Source organism: Octopus sinensis, linkage group LG2 (assembly GCF_006345805.1).
Source record: "Octopus sinensis linkage group LG2, ASM634580v1, whole genome shotgun sequence".
NCBI classification, from domain to species: Eukaryota; Metazoa; Mollusca; class Cephalopoda; order Octopoda; family Octopodidae; genus Octopus; species Octopus sinensis.
Genome location: NC_042998.1, coordinates 92,200,337 through 92,222,453, shown reverse-complemented (window position 1 = coordinate 92,222,453; position 22,117 = coordinate 92,200,337). Strand labels below are relative to the sequence as shown.

General features: G+C 34.2%; 1 protein-coding gene across 6 annotated transcripts in view; it reads right to left on the bottom strand.

Annotated features, from left to right (window-relative positions):
- LOC115229261 (myosin light chain kinase, smooth muscle) overlaps nucleotides 1-22,117 on the bottom strand; it is a 137,444-nt gene that overhangs the window by 89,252 nt on the left and 26,075 nt on the right. For all 6 annotated transcript variants that reach the window (XM_036515486.1, XM_029799653.2, XM_029799666.2 and 3 more), the window contains exons 2-3: nucleotides 17,283-17,996; nucleotides 1,466-1,490 (exon numbers count right to left, since the gene is read on the bottom strand). In XM_036515486.1, the coding sequence (XP_036371379.1) occupies nucleotides 1,466-1,490; nucleotides 17,283-17,996 (739 nt within the window). The remainder of the gene's footprint in view (nucleotides 1-1,465; nucleotides 1,491-17,282; nucleotides 17,997-22,117) is intronic.

Genomic DNA, 22,117 nt, shown 5'->3' with positions numbered 1-22,117 from the left:
TATGGCAGATGTGCTCAAGCCAAAGATCAAATACTATGGAGGCAAGTATCTCAGTGCACATTCTGTCACAGGCAGAGAGAACAGGAAATGATGAAATGATGACAGAAAACTCAACATTTAAGACTTGTCTGTTGAGCAACATACATAAACTGACAAGGGTATATTAGTAATTTGTTTATAAAAATAACATATATCCATTATGCACTTACAACTACACACCAACAATCAGTAGTTTAGCCCTTGATTGGCAAAAGTCTTTTGTTGATTTGTCTACATCCTGCTCTCACTATACTTTTCATTTCTATATTAAAGCCAATACATTGAATAAATTTATGTTTCTCAGTATTCTTTATTGTTAAGTGGCTTTCATCTCTTTTCTATACTTGAACTAATAAATAAGAATTCAGTTAAGACATATTTTAAAACAGGTCAAAGAAAAAAAGAGGTATGTCACAATACAAACATCTAGTCAACAATCAATTCAATGAGAATATGTAGTAAAATACCCATAATAATACTAATACTAACAATTTCACACACGAATTCCTAACAAGACGGTTTATTTATGGCTGTGTAACTATTTAAAACTTTTCTTTTTATCAGCTAAAAATGCCTTTTTTTTTTTTCTTTTTTTGAAACTAACTTTACCTCAGAAAATTTATAGCACAACCACTATTCAAAAAAACTCCATACAGTTTCTATGATGACAGAAAAGCAGATTTTCTTAAAGGTTACAATAAATTTATGAAGCAAGAATATAATAAAAATATACACACAAATATCCATATGACTGTATGAAGTAATAAGTGGAAGTGGCATGAGGTTGGGCAGGGAAGGAATATAAGACCAGATGTAACATACCAATTTCATATGTCATCCATTTAAAGTGATTTGTCAAAGTTTTGTTTTTTGGAGTTTTTTTTATTTTTAGTATAAAAGCTTAAAGTTGTCTTTCAGCTAAAAAAAAAATAATAAAAAAAAGGTTTTGTACTTTAAATTTGAATGACAATGATCTCTTATTTCAAAAGCCACTTCAGGAGAAAGAAGCACAGTTTAGAATGCCTGAAAGGTCATATGCCTTTCCACTTAAATGATGTATGAATGAGAGTCACAAAATAGTAATTCAATGAAATTTATGTGGGAGTGCTTCCATTCATGTGTATGTCAACAAACGTCTAATCGGAAGCAGTCAAAAATTAGGAAATAAGCTAAGGTGCAGTAGCTAATTTGATAACATGACATGCTGATTACCTAATATTAAATTCATATTAGTTGACAAAAATTTATTTCTGATAAAGAAAATTTTTCAAAGTGAAACAATTTCATTAATGAAGATACTTAAAGTTGCTGAATCATACATACATAACTGCATCCAAAATAAAAATGTCACACTGATCAAACTAGTAATTTAAACTGAGAATCATAAAATGATTCAATAAGAGTATTTCAATATTTAATGTCTCACCTTATACTCTGCATTTGCTGATCAACTGAAAAAGAAAAAATACAAATCAGTGATACAATGAATAAAATTTCATATTCTAAATATATTACAAGATATAAAAATATCTTAATAACGATTGCAACATCCAGCACAACCAACTTCTTAGAGTATTATAATTTAATAACTTTATTTTTATCTACTCGATATTCAACATAAAAATAAGTTTTTGTAGTTTTGAATTAGAAATTAGGCTTATTGATCAAATCCAGATTCAAAGAATCACCAGAGATCTTGTTATATATTTTCTATTTAACACTTGTAAAAGTAATTCATAGTTTTCCAAGTTAAATTTCATTTCATATTTTCTCACCTTAAAAAAAAAAAAAATACTCTTCCAGTCATGAAATCAAAATTAGAAACGATAATTTAGTGACCTTCAAAAATAGAAAATATTTTAAAAAGGGAAATAATGAAGGTACAAGCATTTATTAATATACAGAAGAAAAAAAAAAGTAAAATTCATTCAATAATTTCTCTTCATTTATGATATATTGTCATAGGGTATGGCATTAATGTGGGTATGAATTATATTAATTGGATATAAACATTAGTTATGACTTAAAATAGTAGTCTGCAAATTGCAGCAGTTAATTTAAGATTTTTATGGAACAGCCTAAAAGAAAGTTACACCTAGAATTAATTTCTTGCTGCTAGTTTATTTACAATTTTAAGAAAAGGGAGAAAGAATAGCTTTTCCATGTATCTCTGCAATACTATGAGCATTGGTTTTGAAATTGCTTTATTAGTTACATTTGGGTTTTTTAATGTGGTTTTCATTTTATGTTGCAAATTCTATTTAAGGTTCTTTTAATATAAGCATTAACATAGCAAGGTCAAACTACAACCAAGTAGCAATGTTAACATAAAATTGGTAGCACATGAGAAATACCCTTGTTCACACTGCAGAAAGTGTTGAGTAAAAACTCTATACTGCACAGTCAGAGCAAAGAACAGGTAATCAAAGGTTACAGTGAAATCCCTGACGAGCAGATAGGAAGCAAGAACTTAGCCCCAGCATGGCCACAGCTCATAAGCTGAAACTAGAATCAATCAATCAATCATATTCAAGTAACCAATTACAGGAGCAGTGAAGAAATGAATTAAATGGACATCTTGGATAGTCTGTATATTATACTATAGATGATGCAATTGGTATTGCATAAGTTGACCTTTGTTCATTGAGAATGAAGTGTTAACCTTTGAAAAATACTGAATATACAAGGTTATTATGTGACTAAGCTTCAAATGCATTGTGCAAAATGTAGGCAGAAACATAGTTTAAACAATAAATGTTAAAAGATTTTGTTCCTTCACTCTTTCACTTTTCCTTCTTTATACCCTTCTATAAATGCCAAAACCTTCCCAGGCAAAGAATGTATCCCACAATAGACTGGTAATTAGCGACTTCAGGATCTGGGCTAAATGGATGCCCAGAATACGACCAGCATGGAGGAGAAGGGTCTGGAAGCTTAAAGATCCTGCAAATGGACAGAGATTTAGAGACGTATTACTCAAAGCCTTTGACAAAATAGAGGGGGATATAGCTTCACATGATGTGGAAGACAACTGGAGGTTTCTACGGGACAACCTGTTGAGGGCCACTGACCAGATCTGTGGATGGTGCAAAGTCCCCTCTCGGCCCAAAATAACGTGGTGGTAGAACAATGTTGTTGACAGGGCTATTAGAGAAAAGAAACAGGCTTTGAAGGACTGGAAGAACGGTGGTAGCAAGGAATTTTATCAGACTGCCAGAAGGAAAGCTAGGAGACAGGTTTGTTTAGCCAGAGGGGAAGCAGATAAGAAAAAATTTGCCAATGTTCTGCACCAAGAGGTGCAAAGAGGACCAAAGACTTGAGGTATTTCGTGTTGCAAGACAGCGTGTGAAAGAGAATCATGATGTCGTAGGAGAGAAATGTGTCCACATGGATGATGGTTCACTTGCAATAAACGAGGCTGCTAAGAGAGAGGTTTGGAGATGCCACTATGAAAGGCTGCTCAATAAAGAGAATGAATGGGAGAAAGAGAGTCTGCCGAATGTCAACCCAACAGAGGGACCAGTTATTCCAGCCCATCAGGAATCACCACAGAGATGCTCAAAATATCTGATGTTGGCTATAGCCTAGTCACCCCTATAGTTAAATAGGTGATACATGAAGGAGTCATAGCTAATGACTGGTGTAACAGCATAATAGTCAACTGCTACAAAGGTGAATGTGATGCTTTAGATACAAATAATTACAGAAGTATCAAGTTGTTGGATCAGGTAATGAAGGTCATGGAGAGGGTCATAGCCCAACTAATTAGGGAGAGAGTCAGTTTAGGGGAGATGCAGTTTGGGTTTATGCCAGGGAAAAGCACCACTGATGCTATATTTCTGGTAAGATAGCTGCAGGAGAAATACCTAGCCAAAGATAAACCTCTGTACCTGGCGTTCGTTGACATGGAGAAAACCTTTGACAGGGTCCCCCCCGATCCCTTATCTGGTGGTCAATGAGGAAACTAGGGATAGATGAATGGTTAGTGAGAGCTGTGCAAGCCATGTACAGGGACGCTGTCAGTAAGGTGAGAGTTGGCAACAAATACAGTGAAGAATTCTGGGTAGAGGTAGGGGTCCACCAAGGTTCAGTCCTCAGCAATCTCCTATTTATCATAGTCCTCCAGGCAATATCAGAAGAATTCAAGACAGGATGCCCCTGGGAGCTCCTCTATGCTGATGACCTTGCTCTAATTGCTGAGTGACTGTCAGAACTAGAGGAGAAGTTTCAGGTGTGGAAGCAAGGATTACAATCGAAGGGCCTTAGAATCAACCTAGCTAAAACCAAAGTCCTAATAAATAGGAAGGCAGACAAACCACCAATCCCTTCAGGTAGATGGCTGCTCAATCGGTAGAAAAGGCATAGGTAGAAACTCTATAAGATATAGCCAGTGTAAGCTATGGACACATAAGATGTGCAGCAATAGCAAAGGAAGGCTAACTGGGAAGATAGTTTTTGCATATGGCAGATGCTCAGGAGTAATAAACACTGAAAACGTGCAGAGAACAACTTCGGCCACATTCCAGAGAGAAAAACTAGAAGTAGTTGATAGCTTCAGTTACCTAGGTGACCAAGTCAGTAGCAGGGGTGGGTGCACTGAAAGTGTAGCTGCTAGAATAAGAATAGCCTGAGCAAAGTTCAGAGAGCTCTTACCATTGCCTGTGACAAAGGCCTCTCGCTCAGAGTAAAAGCTAGACTGTATGACGCATGTGTACAAACAGCCATGCTACATGGCAGTGAAACATGGGCTGTGACTGCTGAGAACATGTGTAAGCTTGCAAGGAATGAAGCCAGTATGCTCTGCTGGATGTGTAATGTCAGTGTGCATACTCGATAGAGTAATAAGTGCCCTGAGAGAAAAGTTGAAGCATCAGATGTGGTGTGCAAGAGAGACGACTGTGCTGGTATGGACATGTGGCGAGAATGGATGAGGATAGCTGTGTGAAAAAGTACCATACCCTAGCGGTTGAGGGAACTTGTGGAAGAGGTAGACCCAGGAAGACCTGGGATGAGATGGTGAAGCACGACCTTCAAACAGTAGGCCTCACCAAGGCAATGACTAGTGACCGAGACCTTTGGAAATATGCTGTGCTTGAGAAGACCCGGCAAGCCAAATGAGACCATAACCTGTGGCCTATGCCAGGGGTGTAACCAGCCCACTTATGCGTACCTTTCCTTCATTGGACACTAAACTCAGCTTGTGAAGGCCTGTTGAGGCAAGTGAAATCGAAATCAAATTCAATGACTGGCATCTGTGCTAGTGAAGCGCTAAGAGCACCATCCGAGTGTGATCGTTGCCAGAGCAGCTGACTGGCTTCCATGCCGGTGGCACATAAAAAGCACCATTCGAGCTTGATCATTACCAGTGTCGCCTTACTTAATGAGTATTGATCTTACATCTGGGATAGTGCCACTGTTGTACAAATGAACATCCTAAACTCCATCCAGAAAAGAGCCACCCAACTGTTTGGCATAAAGTCATTCACAGATACACACCAGCCTCTTACTCATAGACATGCTGGCTTCTCTCTTTACCTTTCTACTTTTACAATAATGGCCTCTCATGCCCAGTGCTGGCTGGGATCATACCAGCACCATTCAAGCATTCCTGTCCGGCTCATCTCTACTCCTCTCATCACATATGTTGTGTTGAGGCCCAACACCAATTACTAAACCCAGTTTTTCCTTCCTGGAATGTCAGTTCTCTAAAATTCCCTCCCCACTCAGGTCTTTTCTGTAGATATTAATTTACAAAGGCATCAACCACATCAATCTAAGAGGACTTACCAAAGCCATGAGCACTGCTCCTTCCTCTAAACCCGGCAAGCATTAAGTTTAAAAACAAAAAACACATGCTAATAGATATTATATAACTATGGATACCAAGGGAAACTTAGTAGTAGGTAAGTTAGATTAAAAAAACAATGAGACTTGCACATTGCAGATAACCACAATGCATAAACAAATGATGTATAGCAAATGTTTAACAAATGGTTCAAAAATGATGATTATCATTATCATCATCCGGCTTCATAGAACAATTTTAAATATGGAACTGTAAGTCTTAAACACAACCCCAGGAAATAATAGCAAAGTCCTTGAGGAACTAAAGAAAGTTATAAATCAGATACTTAACATAAATGGCCTTTTGCATGAAAAGATTTTAATACTAGAATGGATAATAAAGCTATTGACTGAGTAATCAGATGTTTATATTAATAATTGTTCTTTCTTTCTTTTTAAATGATTACTTTATGAGACATTGACACTAAATCTTGCTAATCACTTCCAATTCTAATTTCCATTATGTCCTATCCAGTTACAGAAACCTAATTGCTACAGAAACCTAATTGTAAGTATTACATTTGATGATATCGATATGGTCATGGGTATTTAATGATATAAATATGGTCAGGGGCATCCAGAACTAGGGAGTTCAGAAATGTTGGAGAGTGAGATGATATAGTCACCACTACCCCCAGGTTTACTCTTACCTGGAGTGGTAATGGCTGTTAAAGGATCCAGTTATAAGCCAAAAACCTAAATATGACCCATTGGCAAATGCACACAAGACGTGTGTGTGTGTGTGTACATACATTGATGTCACATGACCAGTCCTTTTACCAAAAGGTTAAACAAGCCTTGTGCCTCAATGGTAAACTCAGGGGAGCAGAAGAACCTCTCAAGTAAGCAGTAAACAAACCAGCAGAAGGCAATGGAAAACTACTGATGCTGAATCTTTCACAAATAAAATCATGAGTCTTCAAACTTTGTCATGAAAGTCCACAACAGCCAATATTTGTAGACATAACAAAGAGAGGGGGTGAGAAAGAGAGATCAATTCCGTATATGGATTTTTCTTTAAATTGTATTTGAAACCTTAGTTTTTACTTCATGTAACAACTTCCATAGCACTGTATCTATCTCTGCATCATGTCTATTTTTACTCCCTGGGTCTACCTCCTTCCTGGCTCACCAAGTACCAGACAAGTATCTTCCTTTCTCAACTGATTATTTGGTATTTTTTAATCAGTTACACTTATCTGACTTTCAGACTCATAAAGTAGCAATGTTGACATTTAATCTGGCAGCTATGTTCAGTCTATCACAAATTCTTTATAACCTTCGTTGTAAGAGCTACTTACTATCATTGTCTGAACATCTAGTTAACAAATTGCAATGTATATTTCTGTTAGTATACATGACACCTTTTAGTTTATTTGTCAGTGAAGATTTTCAATTTAAGTATATACTGACAGCATCATATATGTATGTGTGTGTCGTGTGTGTGTGTGTATATATATATATATATATCAGCAGATCATACTTAATTCCCCATCAGTCTTCTTCAGTAATATGCACATTAATGAAGACTATGTGAAGTACAAATTTGGCTGCCAAACAGCATCGCATTTCAGACACTGGCACCATTCCCTCAGCAGAATGAACAAAGAAGAAAACCAGTTGCCACTAGCAAAATCACAAGTTTATGCAGCCCGCGACTTCTAGCCCCACCCACTCACACACACACACACACACACACACACTATATACCGCATTTGATTTTGTTTTCCAAAATAATGAAAAATATTAATTGAATTAAAATAGCATCTTATATTTAATATAGAAGCATAAATCAAAAAGTTATTGCCAAACAATACAAGTAATAAATGTTGAAGTATAATCAAAATAGATACATTTGAATTTCTTAAACAGACATGTAATTACGTGTATAACAATTATACATCTACAAATACAAATATTTGTGCATAATTACATGCATAACACTGCTTTTATATATCATCATCATTTAACATCTGCTTTCCATGCTGGCATGGGTTGTACAGTTTGACTGAGAACTGACAAGTTTGGAGCCTGCACCAGGCTCCAATCTGATTTGGCAAGGTTTCTACAGCTGGATGCCCTTCCTAATACCAACCACTCCAAGAGTATAGTGGGTGCTTTTATGTGTGATGGGCACAGGAGCCAGTCAGGTGGTACTGGCATCAGCCACGCTCAAATGGTGCTTTTTTATGTATCTATTATGCATGTAAGTGCACGCCAGCATGAAAGATGGAAATTAAAAACTGTTGATATATACAATAGACATGATTGTGTGGTCAAGAAGTTCACTTTCCAGCCCTATGGTTTCAGATTCAGTACCACTGCATGGCACTTTGGGTGAGTACCTTCTACAGTAGCTACATGCAGACCAAAGCCTTCTGGGTGAATTTGGTAATCAGAAACAGAAAGAAGCCTTGCTGTCATGTGTATGTGTATACATATAAAGTACTTAGCTTTTAATGAACGATATGCCTATTTGATGTATATTCTATATTATTAATTATGAATTACAAAGTGTGTAATCTTAATAAATTTTGCATACATGGGTTTACAGGCAGAATTTTTTTAGTTATCTTATTACACAAGATATTCTAGAGAAAACACAAACATAGAAAAAAAAGAAGTCTTTGGCAAGTAATCTGCAACACAGTTCTTGTTCAAGGATGTTAAGCTTGAAGCAATGCCAACAGTTGGTTAAACAACAACTAGAAATAAGATGCTGGTTTTCAACATAAAAATGAATAAAAGTATGTCAATATTTGTTCCTACCGGGAGATAAAGCAGCCAGCCTAGCTATCAGCATGAAGAAGAGTTTTATTCTTATCATTAAAACTGTAATACTTTCTATGTATATATTATATTGGCTAAAGTCAAACTGACATTATAATTTACATGCATGGATGTGTGGTTGAAAAGTCTGTTCCCCAACCTCATGCTTCGGGTTCAGTTTTGCGGTGCAGCGCCTTAAATAACTGTCTTTTACTATAGTCAACCAAAGCTTTGTGAGTGGAATCGGTAGATGCAAAATGAAAAAACAAAAACATGTCATATATATGCAATTATCAATGGTCATAGAATGACATGTCTGTCCTTCTAAATCAGCCGTGCATGAAATTCCAATAGTATAGGCCACTTCATTTTTGCATTTGACTCACAAAATTCTTGATGGGAATTTGCGTTGAAACAAATTTTGTGTCTTGGGTTTGAAGATCATTATGCCAATAATAACACATGCACAGGTCCAATTTCACTTCTTTAGTGTTAGTCATTTGGTTAAATATCTAACCAATTAACTAACTGATTGTTTGTTTAATGTGTTGGTTAAACAATCAATCAGTTATTTGCTAATCAAAATTTTTTCTTTACTTTTCACGACCTTTTCAATGATTTAGTGACCTCTCCTCTCACTGCAAGATCTGAGTGAAAGGGGAGGTCATTAAGTCACTGAAAAGGTTGCAAACAGCAACGAATAGACTTTAACTAGCAAACAAACAACTGCTTGTTTAACCAGTATCCTGAACACAACAAAATTGGGCCACTTCACCTCTACTAAAATAAATACATTGTCTTTAACATACCAGACTGCTTATCTCGATCTTCAAACCCAATTTATTTTTCTACATTCCCCTTCATACTTTTCATTCTATTTATTTGTTTGTTTACTTATTTATTTTATTCTCTATTTTTGTTATCATATGGTTTATTAGATAAGGATGGTCAATCAAATCTATAGAAAGCAAATCTTTATGATAAACTTTTTCTTATTTTATCTTTATTTTTTTATCTAATTGAATTTACTTTATTTCTTTATTGTATCTTTCTGAATTCATATTTGTTGTCCTTGCTTAGTAAACTCCATTCATGGTATTTGTGAAGAGGTAAATCTATTGTCTGTGACTCTATAATGAAACTATTTAGTAGAGTCTGGTGTTTTAACTTGCCATGAAATATTCTGAAATGCAGTCTGTTCTTTATGTTACAGTCCAATTTTATTAATGGATGTATGTGCATGTGTGTGAGTGAGAGAGAGACAGACAGACAGATTATGTAGAGTTTCTTATTTGACTAACACAGATTATGAAACAGCTGTCATCAAATGGAATAAATATCTATTCTTTCAATTTATACATACACACACAAGTGTACATATAAATATATTAAGTGTGTATATGTACATATATGTATGTGTATGAGTACATATATGTTAGTTTTACATCTGTTTTCTCTATGCCTGATGCCCTTCAGGTCTCCAACTCTCACTTATTCTTCAAGTAGGAAATGTCTTATTTCTTACATCTAAGAAGGTAGGAACCAAACCAAATTAGTTGCTGACAGAAGTGGCAACAACACACCACTCATAACATCTTTTATGGAGCATTATTGTAAACACAGACACATACATATTTATATATTGCATGGATAGTCTTCGCTTTTTTTCTCTCCAAAAGATTTTTCAACCCAATATTTATTCACTATTATTTATAGCTTTATCTACTTTGAGTTCAACTGTTAAAAACATATATAGATAGAGAGGGAGAGAGAGACACACACATACACACACACACATATATATATATATATATATATATATATTTAAGCACAGGCAGGAAGCTTGCTTGCTTCCCTAACAGATGGTCTTGAGTTCAGTCCCATTGTGAGGCATCTTAGGCAGGTGTCTTCTACTATAGCCTCAGGCTAATCAAAGCTTTGCGAGTGGATTTAGCAGGTGAAAACTGAAATAAGCCTATCACATTTGTGTGTGTGTATGTATATATATATATATATATATATATATACACACACACACACATGTGTGTGTTTGTTTTTGTGACTGTTCCCCACTACCAATTGATGACCAGTGTTGGTGTATTTAACGTCTCTGTAACTTGGCAATTCAACATTTAAGAGACTGAAAGAATAAATACCAAGCTTCAAATATATAAGTAGTGGGGTTGATTCATATGACTGAAAATTCTTCAAGGTGGTGTCCCAGCAGAGACACAGTCTAACAAAGAATGAGACAGGTAATTACATATATACGTATATCTGCTTGCAAAGACCTGTTGAGGCAAGTGAAATCGAAATTGATCAAAAATCAATGGAAATTGTGGTTGTGATACCAGTGCCAGTGGCACGTAAAGGGAGCATCCGAATGTGGCCCTTTCCTTCTTGGGACACAAAACTCTGCTTGCGAAAACCTGTTGAGGCAAGTGAAATCGAAATCGATCAAAAATCAATGGAAATTGCAGTTGTGATACCCGTGCCGGTGGCACATAAAAGGGCCATCCGAACGTGGTCGTTGCCAGTGCTGCCTCCACTGGCCTCCATGCCGGTGGCACGTAAAAAGCACCAACCGATCGTGGCCATTGCCAGCCTCGCCTGGCACATAAAAAGCACCCACTACACTCATGGAGTGGTTGGCGTTAGGAAGGGCATTCAGCTGTAGAAACACTGCCAGATCAGACTGGGCCTGGTGCAGCCTCCTAGCTTCCCAGACCCAAGTCGAACCATCCAACCCATGCTAGCACGGAAAGTAGACGTTAAATGATGATGATATATATATATATATATATATATATATAATGATGGGTTTTCAGTTTCTGACTACTAAATTCCTTGACAAGGCTTTTGGGCAGCCCAAGGCTTATGTCAGACACTTGCTCAAAGTGTAGCACATTGGAACTGAATCCAAAACCATGTGGTTGGGAACCAAACTTCTCAACCACACAGCCATGCCTGTACCTACACACGTGTGTGTGTGTGTTTATTTACATTCATGCTTTTCAGGAAACTGAGTTACAAAGCAGAAATGTTGTTGTCATTTCTCCTGTCAACTAATCGTTCACTGGCATTGCCCTTGAAAGACATGAAAAATAAGACATGATGAATAGGTAAAGCTTAGTAACAGGAAAGGCATCCAGCTGTAAAACAGTGCCTCGGTAATACATTTGTCTAACCCATGCAAGCATGGAAAAATGGATTAATGAATTCAATAAAAATCAGAAATTTAAAACCCAAGATTTGTCTCATTTTCTTTTTTTAATATTGAAATAAAGTATGTAGTAATACTATGTACAATGTAGTTACAATCAGTTCTACAAAAGAGAAAAAGAAAGCAGGTAATGACAGAGAACTGGCAAATGAGAATCTTTGGAATTCCTATACAACTACAAAAGATCAAAGCTCCTAATCTTGTATTGGCCTTTAAGGAGGTTTAAATTTAAGAAATAGTAAGGTTTGTAATTTTTGTAATCTACATTGGTCCAAATTCATTTGGAATATGAAGGTGGCAAGCTGACAGAATCATTAGCATGTCGGGCAAAATGCTTCGTAGCATTTATTCTGTCTTCAAGAAATGAAAGGAAAATTTTATATTACTCAGAACATATGCAACAAGGGCCAACTAAAAGTCTGAAAATAAACATGGACACTTAAGCCAAAGTTATAGAATTGCTAGACAAAGAGTTGAATGAAATTTGTAAAAGAGTGACTTCAATTTGTATGAATGGGAATCAAGAGTAAATAACTGAAATGTGAGGAAATAAATCATTTGACACAGCCCAACACATCAAAAACTGAACATCTCAGTAACAAACATGGAGTGACCAGTAATGATCATAGCATCATTTATGTGAGACAAAAAATGATTTGTCTATGACCAGACATGTGAGTGTTACAATGGACAATGTACTCACATGTAGATCCATAGAAGTTAAATCATCCTCAACCGACAGGTATTACTTATGTTATCAAGAAACATATATATTTGAAACAACAGTCTTGCACAATTTGGTCATTGTAGAAATCTCCAATATTTTTGGACTGGACAATGAGGAAATTAAATTTATATTTCCTCAAAGGAAGTACATGTATTTTATTTTCATAATGCAGAAAATTTATCACAAACTCTGAACAATATTCAAAACCAATTTTGCTGTACTCAAGATTGAATTAGTACAGCATTCAACTTCTAACATTGTGTAAATTCCAATATACCATTCCAATGCACATCTGCTTTATTTCAAATGCTCCAACTTTGTCTCATATCAAAGTTGTTTAATGGTTTAAATGACTGAGAAATCCAAATACATTAACGCTTCATTCTGACAAATTTTCCTCACAAAATCTCAAACAACTGTAAACAAACAATAACTCCTTACTTAAACAGATGATACTAAGCTTGTGAGGTGAACAAATTTTGTTGGACCCTATCTGGGGTTAAATAAATCATCTACTTGCTAGATTTTAAATCAAAAGCTTTATGACAACAACCGTATAATAGACAACTCATCAGATTTTTATCACAAAAGAAGGTTTCTTGTCCTATCATATTTTTTAGTTTAAAATTAGACTAACTATAATCAGAATTTAGTTCAAACGTATGTTATTTTGTTAAGTAATGAAAGCAAGAACTAAGGTGATAATTTGTGACACTAGTTCAATTCCACCAGGTTATATCTATTTCACTCACTCTCACAAAACCCCTTTGGAAGGGGAAGAATATCACAAGCTCATTTTTTCTTAAAATCAAGTAATTGGATATTTATTACATTTATACTTCAGTTTAAGTGAATATGTATCCATATAATTATTATATTAAAAAGGTGATTAAAATAGATGATTAATTTTAACTGAATTTCTTTCTTTGAACAATCATTTTTTAATGTTGGGGTATTTCTAAATTAAGTAGCATATTGATTCATACATTGCTTTTATCGTTTGATCTTAACCACAAACCATATCGACAGAGTGGAATAAGGAATGGTGTAGTTTCAACCTAGTAGCTATTAGCCTTTTTTTTCTTTCTTTCTTTCTTTCTTTTTTTTTTTTTTACTTACTGAATCTAGAGTAAAGAGCAGTGCCTGGTCAATACCATATTACTCTTCAATATTTGTAAGCGATCTCTGACAGAAAAGACTTAGAGAGGGAGGGAATTCATGGAGCTGACATTCTGGGATGGAAGGGCTGCACATAGTGACAGGGTTAGGAGGGGGGCACTAAGAGGTTGGATGCAACAAGGGTGAAGGGAGATCTAGAACAGGAATATTTAAGCAGAAGTGGCATGAACCAACCAGACCCAAGAAGCAGAGGCCATAATAGAAGCAGTAGAAAAGGTAGAGAGAGGAAACCTAAGAGGCTGGAATGTTTGTGAGTGACTTCATGCAAATCAGTTGGATACTCCATTTCTAGTTAGACAATGATTAAATTGTTGGCCATTGCTGTTAGATAAATGATTGACGGTTCCAGAACCATAAATCTATGTGGTTAATACTTTAAATAATTTGATCACATAAATTCAGTATCAACCTCTTGAAATGAAGATTTTATTGTTTATACCACATCATAGTTGTTGTGGCCCAAAAGCATTTGCTTATCATTCTATTTAAAAGTTAAACAAGTTGAGACTTATAGGTGGAGTATTGAAACAGCTAGAAAACTAATGAGCAGTTTGTAGTTTAACAAAACTGGAATCAACGATCTTCTTACAAAATGGATAAATTAACCCTTTTGATACCAACCCGGCTGAAACAGCCTCTGGCTCTGTAGTACAAATGTCTTGTTTTCAAAAGTTATGAATTAAAATTTTCCACCAAACCTTAGTCACAATTTATGTTCCTAACACTAGCTTAATGATAACTAAGTTATTTTACTAAATTCTTTGTTATATTTTAAATTAATTGAAAGAAACAGAGCATCTCAACAGAAATATGATAACAAAAGGGTTAAGGAATATCTGTAACAACTTTTCAGATAAATGTCATTTTCCTTTTTAGGTTTTCATTAACTGGTTAGGAGATGTCGATCATTTTTCCATACACTTGCACAGAATGCATTGAAAAGATGACACTAACAAAACATTTGCTTGTACCAAGAAAACATTTTTTTTCACTACATACCTTCATATTGAAAAAAAATATCTTAATAAACAAATTTTTTAAATTTCCAAATGGAGATGTTGACTAAAAATTCAAACAAAAGAAATATATCTTTTTAAAAATACAAAGACATTGATTCATAAAATATCTATTTCATTACAAGTTCTGGCATAATACCATACAGCTGACAGGGATATTGAAAGGACATATATGATAAAAAGGAGAGACAATGAAGCTAGATACAGACTCCTGAATCTCTAATAAGGAAAATATTCCAATAAATCAAGACCGTCATTAAAACATACAATATGATGTTTAGCCTCAAGTAAGAAGTGAATTCTACAATAAAAGTACTTTTAATTATATGTAAGCCTTCAATATATTCAAGGTATATAAATAGACATTATAAATAATCAAAGCTATAAACAAAAGTTATCTTTCAAAAGAGGGACAAATTACACTAGATAGTATTAACTTTTATTTCAAATTAATTCAATTTAATGACAAACAAGACTGTAGTAATGAAATAAAACACTAAAAAAAATGAGTGCGTAAAATGATGACTATGCATACTTTTCAAATATAATTACAAAACCTTTTACAGATACATGTATTCTTTCAAACACAAACTGCCTCATGAGTATCAATGAAATTATAAACATACAGTTTTAGATAAAGGTAAACTGGAAAGAAAAGTGAAAAACAGATGTTACTTCATTATAAACAGATAGTGGTACAGAGCTGAATCTATTTTTAGATGAAATTTAAATCAATTTTTCAATCATTCTCAAAATTTAATAAGTTGTATATTGGTTTAGTCTAGTGATTCTGAGGATCTGTATAAGATTTTAAGTGGTCCATGTAAGAAAATAGTGAATTGGAGATCCACAACAGTATTTTAAGGCCCCCTAAACAAATTTTGCTTCAGATGCATGTATTGGCATGCTAGGTTTCTTTCTCTAAAATTCTACATAGTTCAACCTACACAAGTTAATGTGTGAAATACAAAATAGGAATTATGAAAGTAGTTTCTATAAAACTAGTTTTTAAACATTGCATGGCTACAGGGGTCCACCAGAATAAAATAGTAATCAAAATGGTCCATAGATAAAAAATGGTTGGGAACCCCTGGCTTAGTCAGTACTATTAGCAGTACTATAACCTTTGTACTGCCAACCACTATAAGAATGTAATTAAGTCATATTTGTTACAGAATCAACACTAATGAGTTCAATATCAAAGATCCCTATGTGATTAGTTTCATTTCAGAATATCTATTTAACTTATAAGATTCTCTTTCTCATTCAAGGCAAGCCTGACCTTCAACAGAGAAAGAAACGGAGGGAAAAGGGGAATATCCTGACATTGGTCCAAAAAGCAACAGAGAATAAAAATAGCTAAACAATTAAAAGAGGAATTGGTGAAAAATATAAATAAATATATATATATATATATATATATATATAACAGAAAGTTCCTACAAAGTTAAGCTTCACATTTTAAATAATTTTAAATACCATAGGATAAAAAAGGAATAAAAAAATATACTGCAAATGGCATGTGCTACTGGACATTAAATTCATCCTTTGAGACCACAGAACTCGTTTGGTGTTAAAAAGTAAGAAATTCAAACATTTGAGATCCTTCAAAATACAGAGAACAATCTCAGAAAATATTTAACAATAAATATAGACAGAGCTAAGAATATTAACGATTAAGAATAAATCTAGATGAGGTAGAAAAATAATATTAGGTGAAGTTATGATCTTAGAGTGCTTAACAGATGTTTATTTGCAGTTTAAATGTGATTTTAATTGACTATGGCCTCATTTTCTTGTACATGAACTTCTTAAACTTGGATATTGATTACTGTTGGAATTAATACAAATTGCAGCTTCTTTTCATTTACAAGTGAATACATAAAATTTCTAGTGGACAGCTAAATTTGAACTGCTATTCAGATTTTTTAATAAATTTACATCCTTTATACTGAAGTATAAAAATGGAGTAAAAATTATGGCTAAACAAATTATAAAAACATGTTCTAAATCTGTTTTCCCAAACTAAACAATAACGTAAAAAATGATTCTGTTACTAACAGGTTGAAAAATATTCATGATACTTTTTTAAATATTCATATTTAAGATAAAGGTTATTTCAGTTAGTATCATTTTACCATAAAACAACTTAATATATATTTACTGTTATGTAATATTGTTATAAATTTTGGCAGAAGGCCAATAATTTTAGTGGGAGGATTTAGTTGATTATATCAACACCAGCACTTAACTGGTAATTTATTGACCTCATGAAAATGAAAAGCGAAGTTGACCTCAGCAGGATTTGAACTTAGCAGCATTTCTGACTCTTAACATTCTAAGCATTTTATATGGAATATTAACAGTCCTATCTGCTTGTCACCTTAGTATTATGTATTACTTTTTTTAATGCTGCAAAAAACTGTTTTGTAATATTAAAAACAAATCAATAATTTTAGACCAAACAAAAATAAAATCAACTTACTTTGCTTTTTGTAAATATCCTCAGTTTCCTTCTTTATTCGTGAAGAAGAAGAAGAATATATGGAAGACGTATCAGAATCCTTGCTAGTTTCAAAGGCTGAAATTCCAGATCCTCTTCTAGTTTCATAAGATGAAATTCCAGAATCTCTTCTGGCTTCAAAGCCAGAAAGCCCAGAATCCCTTCTGGTTTCAAAACCAGAAAGTCCAGAATCCCTTCTGGTTTCATAAGCTAAATTACCAGATTCCCTTCTGCTCTTTCGACTAGAATCTTCAAATAAAGAAGTATAATCCGATTGTGAAGTCCTAGTATCAGAGGAAGTATAAGAAAGATCAGAATCTCGACGGGATTCCTGTTGATTTCGAAAAGAATAGGAACCAGATTGCTTTTGGGAATGTCTTGTGTCATATGAGGACAAATTCGAACTTTGATTATCTGAAAAGTATGAACCATAGGAGTCCTGAACATTTCGGACATCAGAAGTATGTGAACTGGATCCTTTGTAATCTGAAGAATAAGAATCCTTTCTTCCAGATCTGTAAGGTATGTAAGATGATTCAGATTCTCGTCTTCTTGTTACATCAAGAATAGATTCTTTTTTATTTGAGTCCCAGTCTGAATCTCTATCAAAAGATGTTGAGAAACGGTCTCTGGATCTCCTATCACTGGTATATGAGGTTTGAACATCTGATTTACTTTCTGATGAAGATATTCCGCCTGGAGATGAAGTAAGAGAATATTGATAAGAGAGTTTTCGGTTTGAGTGATACATTGTCAAAGATTCAATGAAAACTTCCTATATTCAGATTACACTAAAATCCAATAACAGTACAAATCAATCAACCATAGAAAGAAAAAAAGTATACATATAAATTATTATAAATTGCTGCAATATTTTTCTTTCTCCGAATTTTCAACCAAATATATATCGTATTTTCCTTTTTTAAAGTGCAGAACTCAACAGTGACAACAGAATCCAAAAAATCCAGCAAGCTGCAACTACATGTTACTGTTATTAGCAGGTGAGCATAAGAACCAGGAAGTTCTCTCTTCCTGAAACTAACACTGGAGAGAAGGCTAAAGAAATGATGTTACTTAGGTAATGCAAACTGTGCCAACACTAAAGACTATTTCAGGATAAAATTAAAACGTGTGCAGAAGCTAGCAAAAGTTAGTGTGGCATCTCAACCACCCACCGGTGCTGCTAAAATATAAAAAAACAAGTAAGTTAAATACAAAACAAGTTGTAAAACAAGAGTAATAAAAACAAAATGAAATGATGTAAACAAAATAGAACCACCGCCACCATTGTGAATAACTTCACGAGCTTACTACAAATGGTAAAAGAAATTTGAGCAGAAAAATAAAACAAAATAAAAACAAAGTATAAGTTGCCAGCAGAAATATTTGCAATGATAATAAGAAAACTTATTTAATACTTTATAGTCTTGGTTAAGCAAAGTTTTGGTTTTGTTACGGATGACTTTCAGGACATTTTGTTGAGATTGCAAAACCTTATTTATAACTGTGAACTTAATAACACATTTCAAAATAGTAATATAATAATCTTATAAAATATAAAAAGAACAATGAAATAGTAATTTCTCCAAAGCAACTTTCTATTACTGTTTTCCATGTTTGCATGGGTGTGACAGGTTTATTCATTAGGGTAATTGTTTTCCACTTGGATGCCCTTCCTACTATTAACCACTCAACTGTAAAGTGAGGGTGTTTTCTCTTTTGGGTTACATGCCAGATAAACTTAAGCCAGCAGAGTTATAAGCCACCAGAGTTATGAGAGTTGATAATGTTGCTCAAAGACCACATTATTAACAGTAATAATATCTGAACATATGACCATGAGGTCAGATGTACAACACCTTTACTTCACAATTGTTGCACTTTTTAATGTAAACTGTGTATAAATTATAGTACATTATATACATTAACACCAGAGTGGTGTATTGACAGAATCATTAGAGTACTGGAGAAAATGCTTTGCTGTACTTGTTCCCATTTTTTAATGTTCCAATTTTGAATCCATCTAGGGTTAACTTTGCCTTTTATCCTTTAGAGATTAATATAATCAACTAAACACATCCCCATCATGCCCTACTGACAAAACATTTTTGAGAAATTGGAGAAAGGGTGTTTTTTTTTTAACCCATCACTTCTTTATTTTTCTTTCATTTTACAAATTATAGTGGGTAGGGTGTTGCTCTCATGATTGGAAAATTACAATTTCAGTTCCAGGATAGGGCAGTATGTTATGTTTTTTTTTAGCAAAACACTTACTTTCACAGTGCCCTAGTCCATTCAGTTGTAAATTAATAAACCTGCAATGGACTGGCATCTCATTCAGGGGCAATGTTGTGATCTTGGTCACTTACATGCCATAGGAATCAGCCCAATGAGTTTCAGGACTCAAGACAGTAATGTCCAAGAAACGATCATGTTTCTTCATTTGATTGTTTCCTTTCAGTGGATTTCCCACCCAACAATTTTCTTCAAGAGTAACTTTCAACATTCTGATATTTGAAGCTCCCATCTAAAGATGTAAATACAGTTTATTATATCAGCCTGTTCCTCTGTTTTTGTAGTTGGGTTTCTGTTTTAAAAAACTTAGTGGTTAGATATTTGATAAACTTTTTTGTTTTGAAAATGACACATTTATATCACAAATGTACAACAATGTCAACCATTACAGGTTTCCAATCAACCAGTCATTGGTTCTCTGCATTGCTAACAGCAAAATTGATAAGGGAATGTCTGTGACCCAGGGTTCAAATATCACAAGAGTCTTTATTGTGGTGCAGCCTCCTGGCTTCCCAGACCCTGGTCGAACTGTCCAATCCATGCTAGCATGGAAAACGGACGTTAAACGATGATGATGCTTACACTGATAAATGTTAAGAGATAAACACAATACACACACACACACACATTTATTTATACAATTGGCTTTTGTACAGTTTCCATCTATCAAATTCCACACATATGAGACTATGGCAGCAGACACTTTCCCAAAATACTGTCATGAAATCAAACTTGGAACCATGTGGTTTGCTATCTTTTGACTTTTCTTTACCTTGTTTCAGTCAATGGACTGTGGCCATGCTGGAGTATCACATTGAAGGATTTGGGAAAACAAATCGATTGGTAGTTATTCTACCAATCTCTTTTGCTTAACCACTAAGTTTGGGGGGGGGGCAAACAAGCCAATGCCAGTTGTCAAGTGACAAATACAAAGACACACACACGTATACCACACACATGTATACAGGCTTAGTGAGCTTCCATAGTTTCTGTGTTTACTAAATTCATTCACAAGGCATTATTAGATGGTCCAGGATTATAGTAGAAGATTCTTGCCCAAGGTGCCATGCAGTAGCACTGAACTCAGAACCACATGGTTGCAATGTGAGCTTCTTAATCACATAGCCATATCTGTGCCCATAGCTCGGTAAGCGAACTCCTTAACAACACATCCATGCCTGTACCCATTTACTTGAAATAAATTTCATTAACAGATGACAGCAGTCATAAATGAAGCAGGCTTCTGTTGCAGCAGGCTCTGCAGAGGGAGCTGCATCTAATGAGAATTGTTTTCTTTCTTTCTTTTTTATTCTTCTTTCCAATGTCATAAGATACAGATAGAATTAATATAGAAATAGAAATCATATTGTGCTACAATGCTTGGGTACTTACTTTGCATTACCAAGTGATAAAACAATTATTAACCACTAAAATTACAGGTTGTTTATTGTTGGCTTTATAAAAATCATATCCCTAAAATATTCTATACATTATAAGCTAGTAATAATTAGGGATCCACAATTATATGCTTAACCCTTTCGTTACTGTATTTATTTTGAGATGCTCTGTATTTCTTTCAATTATTTTAAATATAACAAAGAATTTAATAAAATATCTTAGTTCTCATTAAGCTAGTATTAGGAACATAAATTGTGACTAAGGTTTGATGGAAGATTTTAATTCAAAACTTATGAAAACAAGACATTTGTACTCAGAACCAGAGCCGGTTTAAGCCGGGTTGGTAATGAATGGGTTAATATAGTATATATACTGTTTTCTATTTGAAAATTAACAACAGGGGCAACACTTTATTTCAGTCACAGTCAAACTACAGCCCACAGGACATTCTGAATGGTATGCTTAATTTGAGGAAGAAAATAACGTTTATTAAAAAGTTTTTAGTAGCACAACCAACCTAACGATGAGTCATGTCCCATGCAGTTTGCTTCATGTAAAAAGCTGGCCATGACTGCCCTACATGTTTACAACAGCATTCTCTGCATAGATAACCAGTAAATATGTTCATTTACTGTAGAAGTTGTGTAAATTTGTTATAGCTGTCAATGAATTAGTTGCCATGAGTATTGATTATTTGTTAAGTCTTCTAGCATTAAGATATTCAATACATGATTGATGGTGGATCTCTTATGTTAATAGTAGTTACTTTGATTTATCAAAGTGACAAATCTGTTGCTAAATTTTGTCTTCAACACTATTACTTTGAAAAGCTTTGATTCAACTTTCATTTCTCCTTTTGGGAAACCTGGAAGAGAAGTGTACAGAGATTTGAGTTTATTCCATGTCATAAAATCAATCAGCATATTTGGTAGTGTTCAAATTAAGTTAAAGTTGAAATTTTCTTTTCTTTCCTTCATTTTACTTTTTCCTCATTACTATGTGCTTTATATCTTCAATTATCATGTTTGGGTCATAAACTAACATGAAATTTTGATGGAAGATTTGAACTTAGATCACTAGTTTGTAAAGTGGAAGAAAGCAACAAAAAACCACTGATGTATCTT